The sequence below is a fragment of the Mauremys reevesii genome, linkage group 2, assembly GCF_016161935.1.
Source record: "Mauremys reevesii isolate NIE-2019 linkage group 2, ASM1616193v1, whole genome shotgun sequence".
Classification (NCBI taxonomy): Eukaryota; Metazoa; Chordata; order Testudines; family Geoemydidae; genus Mauremys; species Mauremys reevesii.
In genome coordinates this window covers 67473488-67490515 of record NC_052624.1, presented here as the reverse complement: position 1 = coordinate 67490515, position 17028 = coordinate 67473488, and the positions used below count along the sequence as shown (strand labels likewise).

The window sequence follows — 17028 nt, the reverse complement described above, 5'->3', positions numbered from 1 at the left end:
TTTAAAAACAAGAACAGAATCCCTTTTTCCCCCTCCCCAACTCTGTGTCTCTCCCTCTCTCCCCCAACTACATAAATATTGGCAAGCATTTAGTCTTGTCTTTCATGCTGAGTCTATTGGGCAAACCGGACTGAGTTTGTGAGCTTTTCCAAATGAGCCTGAAGGGACTTGTTTCCCAGAGACTGACTCTCTGGTGAACAGCTTATTGCAGATGTGGTGTGTGTGTGTGTGTGTGTAATTTATTTATATATTTATAGATATATAATAAAATATGCTTAAAGGGTATCTCTTTATTATAATCTCTTGTCACAGGCAGGAGTACAAATGAACAAAGGGGTTTTAAAGCATATATCAGCAATACATTTATTTTTTCAACTATAGTATCTTTTCTGCACCTTTGCAGGTTAGAAAGCCAGCTGACATGGGCCAGCCGTGGATGTTTAATTGCAGTGTAGACATACCCTATAAGTCTAGAGGGCAGTGCTCACAGAGACATTAACATTGCAGGACTAATTGGAGATCCTGGGTGCCCTGTTAAAGTAACCCTTGTCATCATTTATACTAAAAATGATACCCCTCTGGCAATCTGCCATAAGCCAGTTCTTGTGCATCTGCTTTTTAACCCTTTTGCTTCCTGTCATTAAGGAGCCTGATTCTGCACGTCTCAAGCCAATGGGAGTTTTGCTATTGACTTCACTAAGGACAGGATTGGGGCTGCAGTTCCAAGGTCTTTTTGTAGTACCCTGCTATTTTGTATAAAATAAATACAGTTTTAAAGAAATCCACAATTCTGACTTCCAGAAGAATGCTTCTTCCCAGCAGTAAGTGTTGCTGGGCTCTCTGTTAATCTTCTGGTCATGGTCTGTAGATTGCACTGAATTAAGCAAAAGGTGTGGGGAAACATTTGTCTTCAAATACAAAAATATATAATATAGATATTAATTCGTAAAAAACAAGAAAATGACTTTTGGACATACAAATCATATCTACAGTAAGACTAGAAATATATGGTGTGAAGTAGCAAACTACATATGCCAAAAATGTGTCAATGGCAGGTAAATTTAAAACTGGATTAAAATTATTATTACTGTTTCTTAAAGATACAAGTCTTGGAATTGCAGTTTAGTAGTGATCTGGTTAGATCCAGACAATGAATGCAGCATCAGTTAGCAGTAAGTTGTGCTTTGTTTCCTTGTACAGTTTGTTAGCATGGAGATTTAACAAAAGACAAAGGTGAAATTTTTAAATCAAAGGTAAACGAATATTTTTGGCACAATTAGTAAAGTTTTAACGTTAATGAACAAAATTATGTAGATGCCATTAAAATGGCTTACTCTGAAGACATCTGCAGTATGTATTTAGGTTCTCACGCTGCATGCTACTCACAACAAATCAGACAGGACAGAGACAACCAACTTATTTCTCTCCTGTCAGCCTTATTATTTATTTCTGCAGGCAGGTAATTCTCTGTTCTGTAGCAGATGAAGTAGTAGTAGGGATATATTTGCACTTATGCCTTTTATGGAAATAATATTTATTTTAAATAACTCTTTTTTGGGGGGGGAGGGAGTGATGTTTTACACAATCATAGGATACCCTTAGATATTCATCTGCAACTTTATAGGGCTTTTAGCCATGTAATGCTGTAGATTTCTTCCTTATTCCTACAATAACACCAGTTAATACTGTATATTTTACTTTTTTTTTAATAGGAACTATGCTTCCAGTGTTTTGTGTAGTGGAACATTATGAAAATTCCATTGAGTATGACTGTAAGGAGGAGCATGCAGAATTTGTGTTGGTAAGGAAGGACATGCTATTCAACCAACTGATTGAAATGGCATTGCTATCACTTGGATATTCTCATAGCTCTGCTGCCCAAGCAAAAGGTAAATATGATTGCTAAACTGTACTGTTTGTTTTATGGGGGAAAATGTAGAAACTTTTTCTGGAATGCAGTACAATTATTATGTTTTACTCCTTGTAGATTTTGTTTCTTTTAAATTTTTGCTTAATGTATTTTTATTTAGTTAACATATGCTTTGCTCATGGAATGTTGAGGTAGATTATAATTTTAAAAAAATGACTTCAACTGAATCATTAGTATGCTTATTGACCTTAATAATCTGCTCCACTGAGGATCCACACGGAAGTGTAAAGCATATTTGAGCAGATGGACTGTTGAGAGTCAACTTGCGTTTATGACTAAATATCTAGCTCTGTTTCTTTTATTCTGTTACTGATGGGTTCTGTGGATTGTGAAGTATTTTTCAGTACTGAGATCTTGCATTATAATATCCCATATAATGTGTATGAATGATTTTCTTAAGTTCTGAGAGTTCAATAAGACAAAGTATATTTGGATGGTAATTTTGATCCTTTACTGTAATGCATTTATATAATTTCATAGCATGGACAGCTAACTTGCAGGTTTTTTGTGCTTGTCCTCAAATAAATGAGCATGGAATGAAGGACAGTGGCACTGCTTAAAATCACAGGTATTTTTCAAAGCCTTGTAAAATACATTTATTAAATAATATAATTTCTCTGTGTGGCACAGGGCTAATCCAGGTTGGGAAGTGGAATCCAGTTCCACTCTCATATGTGACAGATGCCCCTGATGCTACAGTAGCAGACATGCTGCAAGATGTGTATCATGTGGTCACACTGAAAATCCAGTTACACAGGTGAGTCACACATACCAGTCTTAGGACATGGACTGCTATTTGTCCACTGTTAGGATTAGTAATATAGCCTGTATTTGATTCCCACTGTGCTGTGTGCTCAAAGTTCAAAAGCTTATCTACATTCCTTTTTGGTTATTATAATTTTTAAGTTACAACATGCGGTTGTAGAAAACTTTCATGCGTATAGCTCTGATACATAGATTTTCTCTGGATATCTCATTAAAAATATATTGCATTTTAGTCAATTAAATGATGCATTACAAGAAGGCATTTTACATAAAGTTTACTTAAGAGAAAAATATTTTTGCATATCATGAACAGTACCATCTGTGTGCATTTTGTAAGAGAATGACTTGCTCACACTTATTGTTGCTGTCTAGGTTCTTAAATTTCACAGTAACAAAAAATGCAAAAAATGGTTGGTTAATATATTAATGCTTTTCATGATCAGTTGTGAGAAAGCATTACACCTTAAATTGTTTTACCAAGCGCATCAGAGCAGGAAGGTAGAAGTAACATGAAAAAATAGTCGCCACATGCAGCTGATGTATAATTCATGCATCAATACAGCAGATGTGTTGTATAAAGTAATTAACTAATCGGAACAATCAGGAGACCGAGAGCAATCTCCAGATGCATCTGCTTGATGCGCAAAATGAAATCTGTCTGTCTTAAAGGAATGTTCTGCAGCAGGATGCAATCTTGTAATAATCCCTTTTCTAATCTGTCTCAAATAGTTGCCCTAAACTAGAAGACTTGCCTCCTGAACAGTGGTCTCACACAACAGTAAGAAATGCTCTCAAGGACTTACTGAAGGATATGAACCAGAGTTCATTGGCCAAGGAATGTCCCCTTTCACAGGTACTTATCATAACATGTAATAAATATTGAAGCACTATAGGCAACACTGATGTGAGATTAGAGATTTCTATAGACTGTAGCAAGTAGTATCTGAAGTGAATCTGCCAAAAATACACATTCATTTGACCAATTTGTGATCTTTTTAAATATGCTTGATTCGTTTCAGATATAGTCTTACAGTATTTTCCCTTGGGGTAAATGTGAAAGGCTGTTTACACTGCACTAGGTGCACTAGAATTGTCTCATACCAAACTGGATTTTTACTGGTTTTTGTCTTCAGTATTTGAACTGCTTTGATGTAACTACTTTTTTTCAAGCACATGTTGAAGTTATTAAAAGGCTTTTTACTTACTGCTATCAAAAATACTACAGAATTTGAATGCTTGTTGCATAACCTACACTAGTTTTAAATGCTAATTCATAAAACTAGACAGTCTATTTACCGTACTGTGTGACTGGAGGGGAAAAAAGAATAAAGCTCCTTAGATGATGTGTTGTCATTACAAACAACCAAAAGAAAATCAGTCGTTTATTAGAACTAATCAAAATACATCTAACAAGGATGAAATTTTATATTACCCATTGCAAAACACTGAACTGCTGCTTACCTTGAGGCTGCTTTACATTGTTCTTTTGTCATTGATTTAAATTGTCTTGAAGGAGAATTTATTTTTCTTTACTGTACTGTGCCCAGTAAGGTTGAGGTGGGAACAACAGATGTATTGCTCCCTTTAAATTTTTCAAATGTATTTTGCTGTGCTGCAGTTGAGACTTCAGACAGAAATTCTCTTTATAAATCAGTGATACTGGTCATGGTGGGGGGGAAAGGAAGTCAGATTATTTTTAAAAGTATTTACTTCCCTTTCTCAGAATACTGGAGTCTTTCAAAAGCAGGGCCCTTAGTCACTTTAGACAAGATATGTATATCTAGTCGATATATAATATTAGTGAAGACTGTTTTCCCATCACTATTTTTCCTATGGTTAGATTGTCTTCAATGATGTGGCTCTGATATAGGAATTTTTGGAGTGGAAATAATCAAAATTATCTTCACTGGTTGCAAACCATTCTAGTAATGTTTGCAAAGCTATCTTGTACATACCTACTGTACAAGCATGCGAACTCTTGAACTGCTGGCTCATGGAGACTGCAGATAATTTAGGATTCGCTCCACTTTGGTTTACCAGCTTTATTTTTTTTATTTGTTACTGATAGAAAGCAAGTACATTGTCTGGAGACTAAATATTTAATTTATATTTTGGCATATTGTCTTGTTGCAACTTTCCGCATATGATGCAACAATATAATATAATGCAAAGTAAAGCAGACTTAAAAAGGAGTCTATTTTTATATTCAACATTAACATGTTGGTGGAAAACTGTATATAAATACTTCCTTCAACTAAATAATGTAGCAAATTCAGTGTCCCTGAGTAACAGTGATTTAAAGGGATAATGTCATGTAAAATAAATCATATGTAAAATAAAAGTCCTCCGCAATAACAGTTGGAATTATTAAAACAAAGAATTGCAAAACCCTAAATTTCTTTGGTCTTTGTTTTTAGTGTTTGCATTTCTTTCAGCTTGGGAAAAGAGACGTCTGCTTTTAGTTTTGTTTTCTAGCAGATTTTACTTTTATTACCTCTTGCTCTAGCCCGGTGCTGCAATGTTTGGGTTGCAAAGATTGAAAACAATCAGTTTTTTGGTTTTAGGAAATGGATTCCATTATAAAGTTTTTAAAATATGAATATATAGTCTTGAAAAAAATCAGGTTTAATGGACTTTGGATCAGCCTTTTTAAAATTCAGTGTGAATTTTTCTATTCCTTTTGAGTAAGCTTTGGATCATGGTACCTAAGAACTTTGACCTGCCCATCTCCCCTTAAATTATCAAAAAATGGTTAAACATTCAGATAGATATAATTAATTGTATATTACTCTCTTATGTGGGAGACACTGGTTTATGAGCAATATTGGGACATTAGCTGTGTTTCTTAAATCAATTGGGAGTGCTCTGAAACGGATGCATTTGCAGTCTGGAGATCAGAAATAAGAGTGCGTAAAAAAAGCTTAGAGACATCCTCTCCCCTGGGATCAGCTAAATATAAACATTGGAGAGGTGTCTTCTCACTATACGCTTATGCTGGAATAGTGGAGATATGCATGGAGTATTCCATCACCAAAGCAAACCACCATAATGACACCTAACTATAACTTATTAACACAACCATCAAGTTTATTAAAAACAGAAAAATAACTCAAGGATAGTCAGATTTTGTCTGTCAAACCATCCTTACCAATACCCTTTTTGCATCGGTATGGAAGTGTTTTTCATACCGTATGTAAAATGGTTTTGTGTATGTGCAGCATTTCCAATGTACCGTTTGAGAGTGGAAAGCAACAAAGAGTGCTGTCCCTAACTAAAATTTGTTTACTTCGTTCAGTTGATCTTGAGTGTTTGCGTATAATTTCATTCAGAATACTAACAGTTCTGTGCTTCAAAAACAAACCACCTATATTTTGTAGAAAATGCTGATGTAGTTACGGACTGTTGATGATCTGTAGGCAAATATAAACTGGATTTGTGACACAGTTTGACCCTAAATTATTAGGCTCTATTTCTTGACTCTTTTCCTCCTCCTTTTACTATCTTTTTTTTCTATTTTGCCATTGATTCTTTTGATCATTTGCTATAATTGGTATCTCAGGACATCTAGGTATAAAGTGTTGCCCTCTTGTTTCTTCATACCTTCTTCCTGCATTTCCTCTAGCAAAATGCCATTGTGACATTGCTGTTTTGGTGAAAAGGGTGGAATGTATATCTCTTCCAAGGTTACTGTAACTGGCTTGTTTTTGAGAATGTTGTGACTTACTCCTGTTTTTCCCCACTTCCCCTAAGGCCAAGTTTCACTTACTATACTGGCCTTGATTGTAAGGAATTTTCATTGACATAAATCACATTCTGTGGGTGGATTGGAGCTAGTATGTGAGCCTAAATTACCATTCAATTAAAAACTTTAGAGTTCAGAGATTGTTCTCAAATTCTGGCCTCAAGCAGGCAAGCGAAAAGAACAGCTACTAATTTCAGATGGTGAATTGCAAGCCACTGGATATTTGCATGCTGTTCCCTAGGTTTGTGAATGTCATTACCATATACAGAGTTGTTGTAGCTGTGTTCATCCCAAGATATTAGAAAGACAAGGTGGGTAACGTAACTTTTTTTTTCTTTCTTTCTTTCTTTTTTTTTTTAATTGAACCAGCTTTTGTTGGTGAGACAGACAAGCTTGAAGAAGAGCTCTGTGTAAGCTCGAAAGATAGTCTTTCACTGACAGAGGCTGGTCCAATTAAAGATGTGAGCTCAGCCACCTCAACTCTCTAATTATCACAGACTAGCAGAATATGTAGATGCCATCCAAGAAACTTCTCATGTTTGATTTACCAGGTTCTCATAATTTTTCACTTGCCGCCACCCCCATTTTCTTTCTCATATAAGCTGATATATTAGAGTGGCGGCATGGGCTAGTGGCCTGAGTCTAGGGTTGGGAAACAGGAACTCCTGAGTTCTCTCAATAGTTTTGCAACTCTCTCATTGCATGTTGTTGTGCATTTGGGAATGTCACTTACGTTTAGTTTAGTTTTCCCTTTTGTGCGATGGGAAAAACTAATTTCCTACCCAATAGAGGTGTTTATAGTGATTAGTATTTGAACATGACTTTAAAAATGTTTCTGTATAAATGCACCCACTCATAGCAGCAATGGCTATGTGACAAAGGTCATGTTATGCACCCTGACCACTTCACCTGAGCCCTACCAACTAATCAGTTTCCTCTAGGACTACTACTGGCATTTTAAACCTCTGAAATGTTTCAAACAGCCACCAACTGTTGCCATTTTGAATTATGTTATATCAACCTGCTATACAAATAGTTGAGGAAAAGAGAGAGCACTTGTCTTTTCTCCAAACATGGAATTGTCTTCTCTGTTTCCCAGACCTTCAGATTATACTAGCCTACAGATCAGGATAGGCAATATCCAGTCCTGGTATCAGTGGTAGATTTAGGGCCTGATATCTTATAGCCTTTCAGGGTTTTAGTAAAGAAGCTTTATATCATTAGAAAAGGGGGGATTCCCCGTTTTGCAGTGAACAAGCTGCAGTTGCTTCTATCTCTGGAAGCGTCTGGGATCTATTCTTGTGTCATGATATTTTTATGCATAGTAATATTATTTAGGACATGTATTGTTTACATATCAGTGGGGGGTGGTTTTTTCTCAAACTTTTCTAGTTTCTCTCCTGGAACTGAGAGAGACTGACTTTTTAGGTGAGAGGAAACAAAAACAAACACAAAAGTAAAAAGAAACACGAAGTTGTATTTTTGTAAAATATGTGGTATATGCAGAATGGTACAAAGGGTTTTAATAGCTTCACATCTGGGATTAATGCAGATGTCCCAAATGCATTTTAATCAAACCTTTCTACTGTATCACTGTCATGTATTGTGCGTATACATATTGTATATACTTTACACAAACACAATATGTGTATATAAAAACACATTTCCCTTTTGTTCAAATATCAGGCCCCGAACCTGCAAACTGTTCCACGGGGGGCAGACCCATATGTCCCTGCAGGGTTAGCAGGGCTTGGCACAGGTGCCAAGCTCTGCTTACACAGATCATTTTGCAGGATCTGGGACTGCAATGACTAGGAGATATTTCTTTCGCCAGCATTAAATAGTCTTTGCTTAGATTAGCAAATGCCTCACATCTTGCCCACTTCAGAACGCTGATTTCCCACAAAATATCAGGGTATTATAGTGCTGCCTCCTTCATGTTATTCTCAACCCAAATATATATAGTATGGCAAAATGTTTACAGTTCGTTACTTTTGGGGAGAAATGATTGTGCTGAGTTGTAATCAGAACTTAAGTTCTCTGGACAACTTAACTTTCTTCTCTTGTGGTTTCCTGGATGACTTCACCCTCAATCTCGACACCTGACAATTTCAGGTTGTGGCTAGCTGATGGTCTCACTTTTATCTCCAATCTTCAGAGGGACATCCAATAGGCCTGCCTCCAGATTCACCCAGGGATCGTGTGTCTCTCTCTCTCTCTCTCTCGCTCTCTGCAGCAGACAAGGCAAGAGGGGCTCAGAACTGCAGGTTCCTATCCCTCTCTCTATTGAAGGGGCCGGAGCAGTGGACTCCAGCTGCTGCCGAGGCTGGGGTGTGGAGGAAGAAAGGAAGTGGCTTCTTTTCTTCCTTCCTCTAGGAAGACCAAGAGAGCTAAGCAGCTCTTCTTCCTTAAGAGTTTTTACTCAAATACCTCGCAGCAGAATATTGCTCAACAACAGTCAGCTACCTAAATGCCAAATTATTGTATAGCTACAAAGATATTGCATTCAGTAGGGACAAGAATTGAGTATCTTAAACGGGTAGATGTTCTGGCCATCTTGGTAAACCATATTTAAAAGGTCCCTTTTGTCTTAAATTAAAAGTGAACAGAACTTTTTTTTTTTAAGTTGAAAAACTTTGTAAATAATTAACCACTACATTCTGGGCCACTGAACAATTGGGAAGTTCTGCTTTTGACTTCAATGGGACCAGGATTTGGGTTTACCATAATGCGTGTTTGTGTAGAATAAAATTATTTTTAATAATGAACTAAAAGGTGGGCTCCCCCTCTTTTTAATTTTACCTGCCTAGACCTGAGCTCAGATCTTCAGATTTCTGTTTCTTTTGCAACAGTTAATGGTATCACTAACATCTAAAGCAGAACAGGGAGCCGCATTCTTTACATTGCTCTAGATGTTTTAAAGATGCCCTCAATTATTGCAGGGGAAACACAGAACCTTGAGGGCCTGGACACAGGTTTTGGTAGGTTAGTGAAGGAAAAACTGACTTTTAGAACAGTTTACGTGTGTTTATACTTCTTACGTTTATACACGTTGACTTAGTATCTGTTCTTTTGTTTGTTTACTTTTTTTAGAGTGTTTATTCCATTTTACCTTGAAAGTTAACATTGCTAAATGTTTTTTATTTTTATGGATATATCCTTTTCTGTCATCTTTGAAAACCACGGATATACCTTTTTTCTGGGGACCCAGTTGAAGAAAATTGTTGATGTCCCTGACCCAACAGAGCTGGGGATGGGGAGTTTGGGGTGTGGGAGAGGGTTAGGGTGCGGGAGTGAGGGCTGTGGGGTGGGGCTGAGAATGAGGGGTTCAGGGTGTAGGAGGGGGCTCTAAGCTGGGGCAGGGGATTGGGGCGCAGGAGGGGGTCAGGGCTCTGAGCTGGGGGTGCAGGCTCTGAGCTGGGGCCAGGGATGAGGGATGCAGGAAGGGGTTCCAGGTTTTGGGGAGCTCAGGGCTGGGGCAAGTGGTTGGGGTGCGAACTTACCTCCAGCGGCTCCTGGTCAGCACTGCAGGCACCACCCCCTCCAGCTCCCATTGGCCGGTTTCCAACCAATGGGAGTGCAGAGCTAGTGCTCAGAGCAGGGGCAGCTGGCCACTTCTGGGGCACAGTGCAGTGTCAGAAAAGGTAGGCACTAGCCTGCCTTAGCTGGGCAGTACTGCCAACAGGGCTTTTAATATCCTGGTCGGCTGTGCTGACCAGAGCAAGGTGACCCAGTGCCTTAAATGCTGTGACCCAGTACTGGATCGCGACCCACAGTTTGCAAAACACTGATCTATATGGCCCAGGTATTTTTTAATGGGATACAGAGCCTTTTGCTTCAAGGACAGTAATGCCTGAAAGTTAGAAGAGGAGCTCTGTGTAGCTCGAAAGCTTGCCTCTTTCACCAACAGAAGTTGGTCCAATAAAAGCTATTACCTCACCTGCCTTGTCTCTAATATCCTGGGACCAACACAGCTACAACAACACTGCAGCTACCAGGAGATGTATATAAAATACACAGTAGCTTAGGTGAAATGAGTACTGCTCTTAGTCTAGTTCTTAGTGGACAGGTGTCAGAGTGACAGAAGCCATCATCACGAATGGCATTCCTGGGACAACCTTCGCAGAAAGGCAAGGGTCTGGCAGAGATGCTGACCATCCCTAATTTTTCATAATTCCCCTGATTTTTACAGAATCCAGGCTTAAATCTATTAATTTTCCAAGCGCACGCGTGCACACGTATAAAATGTGTGCGTCACTCTCAACCACTCGGGTCCAACAACCACAACAAATAATGCCACGGGGGGAAGGGGACAGTGAGAGAGACAGTGTGTTCTTCACCATCCCTGCGCCACATGCACAGACAGCCCAGTGACGGTCTGAGAGGAGGCAAGCTGTGACAAATTTGAATGGGTTGGAGCACTGCTGAATTAACCGCCCAAACGACAGTCTGCATGTTGCTCTCTAGCTGCCCTGTGTATGGTGGACTAAGATAATGTGCTGGAGGTACCTAAAGCCTGCCAGGAGGGTCCGCATGGGGCAGTTAGAACACAACATGCAACTTCTGGTTTTGGCAATGAATCCAGCATCCTAAGCCATACTGCCAATCAGCTCAGCTTGCATCCTATCAGACCCTCACTTTGAAGTCTGTTGGGGAGGCAGAAGGAGGCAGTTGAGTGGATGCAACAGAGAAGGATTATCCTGGGAAGGAGATCCAGACCTGGGACTGACCAAGGTAATTAAGGACCATAAGTAGCATAAGAGGGCACTTTCCTAGGACAGTCCTCCCCTTCTCCTTGTTTGGGTGTGGGTAGGGGTCAGTGGCGCAATGAGGAATGGGGGGCCTACGGACCCAGGCTTCCCTCTCCCTTGGCTATAGATGGGAAAGAAGGGGAGTGGGGAGAGGTACTGTTCCCTCGAGGGGAGGGAGAGATCCCAATTTCTGGGTTCAGGGGGAGAAGTCCCAGCAACCTCCCTAATTTTTTTCATAAACATCATAAAAAGCCTCAGAACATGGTTGGCATCTCTGGACTGGATGGGGATGGAGATTAAACTTTCCTCAAGGTGACTCTTACAAGTAATTTGTTAAGAATATCCATGATCTGGCTTGAAGCTTTTCCTGCTTTTCCCTATGCTACTATACCTCTTCTGTGGGTACATTTAAATAATCTTCAGTCTCTGGTACTTTCATTCTGGCACCTTCTATGAGCATTGACACAAACGGGGGGGAAAAGGGGAGGGAGACACAACCATTCACTAGCACATGCCAGAAGATTCCAGTGGTAAGGCTAACTTTTCATCCTTAACTTTTGCTGCTGCGGTGCCTCTTTCAAAACTTAAGTAGAGGACAGAGAGTCTCCTCTCTAATTAGAATTGCTAAGGTTTTTTTTCCTCTCAGCTTAAATCAGACTCTCAACATTGTTTAGATATTATTTTTGAAGATTTAAAAGATATTTTTGCACATAATATAAAAGTTTCCTCTGACCTGAAAATTTAATAGAAGGAAAATAGAATTACTGTGAAGAGGTAGAAACCTATTCATACCTGAAACGTTATAACTAAGGGTCAAATCATCCTCTCCAGGAGGGAAATTCATGAATTGAGCTAGAAGAATCAGTTTCTTTTCCTGGGTTTACTCAGTGACTGGGGATGGCATGTGTCCCTTACCAAATCAATATAGGCTGTGACCTCAAAGGGCCCTGCTCATACCGTACTGTCATGGGGCCCCTACGTGCATCTGCTTCCAGCTCAGGCTAGGGATTCCTATCTTGGAAGGGTGTTTTTGTGCAAGGTAATGTATGATGCTTCGTGCAACCAACTCTCAGAAGATAAATGCTGAGATATTATAGGCAGCAGCCTTTTATTCACCTCTGGCCCCAACACTGCAGAGCCCTAAACACAGAGGAAGAGGTTCTGTAAATTGCAGGCAGGTGACAATGTTTCTGTGCTTCTCCTTCCCATTCTCCATGTACTGGCCAGTTCTGGTCTGTACTTGTGTGGTTTTCAGTCTGCTCATGTGAAGGATGTCTGCATAATATGGCCTTGAAGTTTTAGGGAAGTGGCAGGAGTCAAACAAGAACACAGTGCTAATTTCAGAAAAAAGATGCCTTGTATACATTATAAAACTGAACTCTGTTTTATTTTACTTTCACTGCAGTGATGGTCTTGACAAAAGCCGTATACAATAACTAGTGTTTAAAGTGTCCTTTATATACACTTCTACCCCGATATAACACTGTCCTCGGAAGCCAAAAAATCTTACTGCATTATATTGAACTTGCTTTGATCCGCTGGAGCGCGAACCACCCCCCCCGGAGCGCTGCTTTACCTTGTTATATCCGAATTCAGGTTATATTGGGTCGCATTATATCGGGGTAGAGGTGTATATATCTTTGCAGCATATTTAGTGCCAATAAATAATACACTGCTCAAGAATTGCATGTTTATTATAAATGCTTTCTTATATCCTTTCTTAATGTACCACTTAAGACATTTTATGTCTATAGATGTGTCTGAGTGTGAACCCTGATTTTCTCTAACTTTGGGGGAGGGATGGCTCAGTGGTTTGAGCATTGGCCTGCTAAACCTAGGGTTGTGAGTTCAATCCTTGAGGAGGCCACTTAAGGATCTGGGGCAAAAATCAGTACTTGGTCCTGCTAGTGAAGGCAGGGGGCTGGACTCAATGACCTTTCAAGGTCCCTTCCAGTTCTAGGAGATAGGTATGTCTCCTATTATTATTATTATTATTTCACTAGAGGGTTATTCCCCAGCTATTCCCCAGCTTTCTTTTAAAACAAGATTTGCAAATAACACATGCAATTTTTCTTTTATTGGAAACTGGTTGATTGTAGAGTACTATAAGAGTATAAACAACATAAGGGATCCTTTAACATAACATAAGAGAGCCTTCAGTCGCTTTGCTCTCTAGCTTTGGAACTCATTGCCAATTGAAGTAAGGAACGCTCTGACAGTTGGGACTTTTAAATCTAGACTTAAAAGTTATTTGTTCTGTTTAGCATTCTTAAAATGATTCTATTAGGAATTGTATGTGCTTCAGTTTTAATTTTAACTCATAATGATTGTAAAGCACCCTGGGATGCTTGCATGAAGGGCACTACAGAAATCCAAGATTGTATTGTATTATGTTGTAATGTATTGTATTATTACATGGCACTGGAGCTGGACCAGGGACAATTCATATAGAAAGCATTTGACTACTTAGCTAAAGATAAGGAGTAGGGTTTGGGACTCTTTTTTTTTTTTTGCTTGTTTTCCCCCCTTTTCTATGTCAGTTATGTTATTAAACTAAATTAACATGGCAGTTATTCCCTAAGAAATGCCAGCATAATTTACTGTCTGCGAAGGCGCTCAAAATGTAAACTAGATGATAAACTAAAAATAAAAAATGTCCACATTACGATTTAATTGCACTTCCCTTTCTATATTGTGTTCCTATGTAAAACACATTACTAACAGTATTTTCTTTATCACTTCCTCCACTTTTAACTTAATTTCATTAACAATGAAGAAATATATGGTCTGATTCATTTATGTCACTCGACAGTTACTCCCTTAACTTAATGTGTATGTCTCTTAGAATTTTTTTTTATATAAAAACATTCTAGCACTGATTAGAGCCAAGCCGTGTGACTTGCTCATTCTCTTTGCCAGTGCAGGTCAGTTACATCTGCCACACTAATGCCATTCTGGTCCTCGTGTTGCTTTTCCTCAGGAAGTTGCCAATGGCAAAGAATTTTTTCCAAATTATGTGGTAAACTTGTGTATTGTGAAGTGTCAGTTTAGGAATTAAAATGAAGTTCATTTCTGTCCATTAAAGAGCTCTTATCTGGACAGCCAACTTAAGTCCTCTTTAAAAGGCAAGTGGACAGATGAATCTGACTCATAAGATGTTTTTCTTGTCTCGCTACGCTAACCATGTCCATTCTGCCCCAACTACAAGTAGACATGGCTGTTTTTTTTCTCAGTTTGTGACACATTTTTTTGATAAAAATTTTTCCCCTACAAAATACCACCAGCGTATAGAAGAAAGGTGCCCAGGTAACCAAGGGGAATTAACTACATAGTCTGCTCTTTATGCAGAGTGCTGTGGTGGTGTTCTAAATTGTGACAGTCTTGTTTGAAGAAAAGGAATTGGACTCATAATAATCCTCTACACCTGACAGGAATGAAAGCACAGCGAGACCCACTTCTTGAGTGGCTACACAGAGAGATAAGCACTTCTGGCTTTGACAGACCAAATACTTCCTTCCTTGTCAGATTGATCTCAACTCTAACTTGAATGCTCACTGAGGATTATTTGAGAGGATGAGAGAGGATTTTTTTGTAAAGGTTCTGAAGCCTACAAGCAAACTCTCATAAAGCTTTAATTAAAAAAAAAAAAGTGGTGTATCGTTTCCTTTTCACTTCCCACCTTGTCTCCTCAAAACACGTGCTAGGGAAAGGGGAAGGTCTCTGTCTACTTCCTTGGATGACTCCTCAATGGAAAAATAAGTATCAAATTCCTTTGATGCCTTGCAGCATTTATCAGAGGACAGGTTTTTCAGTCCTGAGCACAGTAAGTAAACCTCAAACACCTGGCAGCAGCCTGAGACCTGTCTCCCTCCAAATCTTGGAATAAACGAGCTAAAGAAATCTGTCTTCCCCAAGGGTGAGAAGACATAAAAGACTCTCTCATATATGTAAGTCTAGAGAATACTTAATTCTGACAAGTTCCCTAACTCTAAACATAATATACCCAGAGTCTCAAAAACATTACAAGCTCGAGAAGAATTATTTCTCAGAGTGGGGTAATGTGCTTTTGTGTGATCTTGATGTGGCCTAGTTTGCTAAAAAGGATCCATCTCTCTAAAAGATTTTGTGGTTCTGAAGATTATCAACAGAAAAAATTGACTCGATGAGACAGGACCAGGGGCGGCTCCAGGCACCAGCGCACCAAGCGCATGCCTGCGGCGGCAAGCCGCAGGGGGTGGCCTGCTAGTCACAGTGAGGGCGGCAGTCAGGCAGGCTTCGGCAGCATGCCTGTGGGAGGTCCTCTGGTCCCGTGGCTTCGGTGGCGGGTACGCTGAAGGCACGGGACTGGCAGATCACCCGCAGAAACGCCACCGAATCCGCGTGATCAGTGGATCACCCGCAGGCATGCGGCCAAAGGCCGCCTGACTGCCGTGCTTGGGGCAGCAAAAAACATAGAGCCGCCCCTGGACAGGACAGTGAAACTTCTGCTAAGACCCTCACTACTAACATCTGTTCTGGGGCAAGGAGGAATAAAACTCTTTCTCAACCTGGCTAGTGCTTAGGTAAGGTTGGAAGCTTGTCCTTCTCACCAGCCAAAGGTACTGCCTCACACACTTTCTCTCTCTAACATGATTAATAATAATCAGGTTAATTGTGGGTAGTGCCCCAAAAAATTCAGCAACGAGTGGGGTCCCTATTGTGCTAGGCACTGTACCAACACAGAATAGCAGATGATTCCTGCCCTCCCAGAGCTTACACTCGAAATAGACAAGACAGACACGCAGGGTGGAGAAAGGAAGGAGGGTTTAGTTAAGAGGGGCTTAGTTAAATGGAAAGAAAATTGAAAGGAGAGGGGACATGGAAGGAAAGGATGGGCAGGGGACAGGGCAGTGGGGAAGAGGGTATGAGGGGCAGATGGGGAATGAAGTGGAGATGAAGAGACTTGTTTGAGAGGGAGAGTTGGGGAAAATAGCCAATCAGGACAGGGTGGAGAAAGTTCTGTAGAAACTTCTCTGGATGTCAAAAGGTCCCTGCGTCTGCAGTTGCTTCTACAACTGTTCCTATGGGCGCACCACTTCCCACAGCTCCCATTGGCTGGGAACGGCAAACCGCAGCCACAGGGAGCTGAGGTGCTCCAGATAATCAAAACTACAATGTATTAGATCAAGGATCAGCAACCTTTGGTGGGCCGGGCTGGTTTGTTTACCTGCTGCGTCTGCAGGTTCGGCCGATCGCAGCTTCCATTGGCTGCGGTTCGCCGCTCCAGACCAATGGAGGCGGCGGGAAGCAGCACGGGCCGCAGAATGTACTGGCACATGCCAAAGGTTGCCGATCCCTGTATTAGATATTCAACTCAATGATTCCGTAGAGTTTAAAATAATCACATTTTGGTGTAGACCCGTTTATAAGACGACCCCCGCTCTTTGATGCGTCACTCTTTTACCAAAAATATTTGACTTATGAACAAGTATACACAGTAGTCTCTGTAACTTCACAGGGAGAAGATAGGATACTAGAGGGCTTTTGTTCTAGCCAGCAAAGGCATAACAATATCCTGTGGCTGGAAATTGAAGTCAGCAAAGTTCAAACAGAAATAAAACAGATTTTTAACATTAAGAGTAGTTAACCAGTGGATCAGATTATTAAGAGATGTTATAAATTTTCCATCTCTTGAAGTCTTAAAATTGGATGTCTATCTGAAAGTTCGAAAGAAATATGCTGTAGTTTAACCACAAGTTGTTGGGGTAGATTTGAAAATCGGATGAAAATCTGTGGACAGCTTTATGTTGGAAGCCAGATTAGATGATCATAATGGCCGCTTCTGGTTTTAAAAATCTGTT

At 39.9% G+C, this 17028-nt stretch overlaps 1 protein-coding gene across 15 annotated transcripts in view; it reads left to right on the top strand.

The window, feature by feature from the left end:
- The window catches only part of SATB1 (SATB homeobox 1), a 104369-nt gene that overhangs the window by 25662 nt on the left and 61679 nt on the right, over positions 1-17028 (top strand). For 14 of the 15 annotated variants that reach the window (XM_039527248.1, XM_039527260.1, XM_039527251.1 and 11 more), the window contains 3 exons: positions 1713-1889; positions 2561-2687; positions 3425-3548. In XM_039527248.1, the coding sequence (XP_039383182.1) occupies positions 1713-1889; positions 2561-2687; positions 3425-3548 (428 nt within the window). Of the gene's footprint in view, positions 1-645; positions 822-1712; positions 1890-2560; positions 2688-3424; positions 3549-17028 lie in introns of all 15 variants that reach the window. The other variant, XM_039527259.1, reaches the window with a different exon arrangement.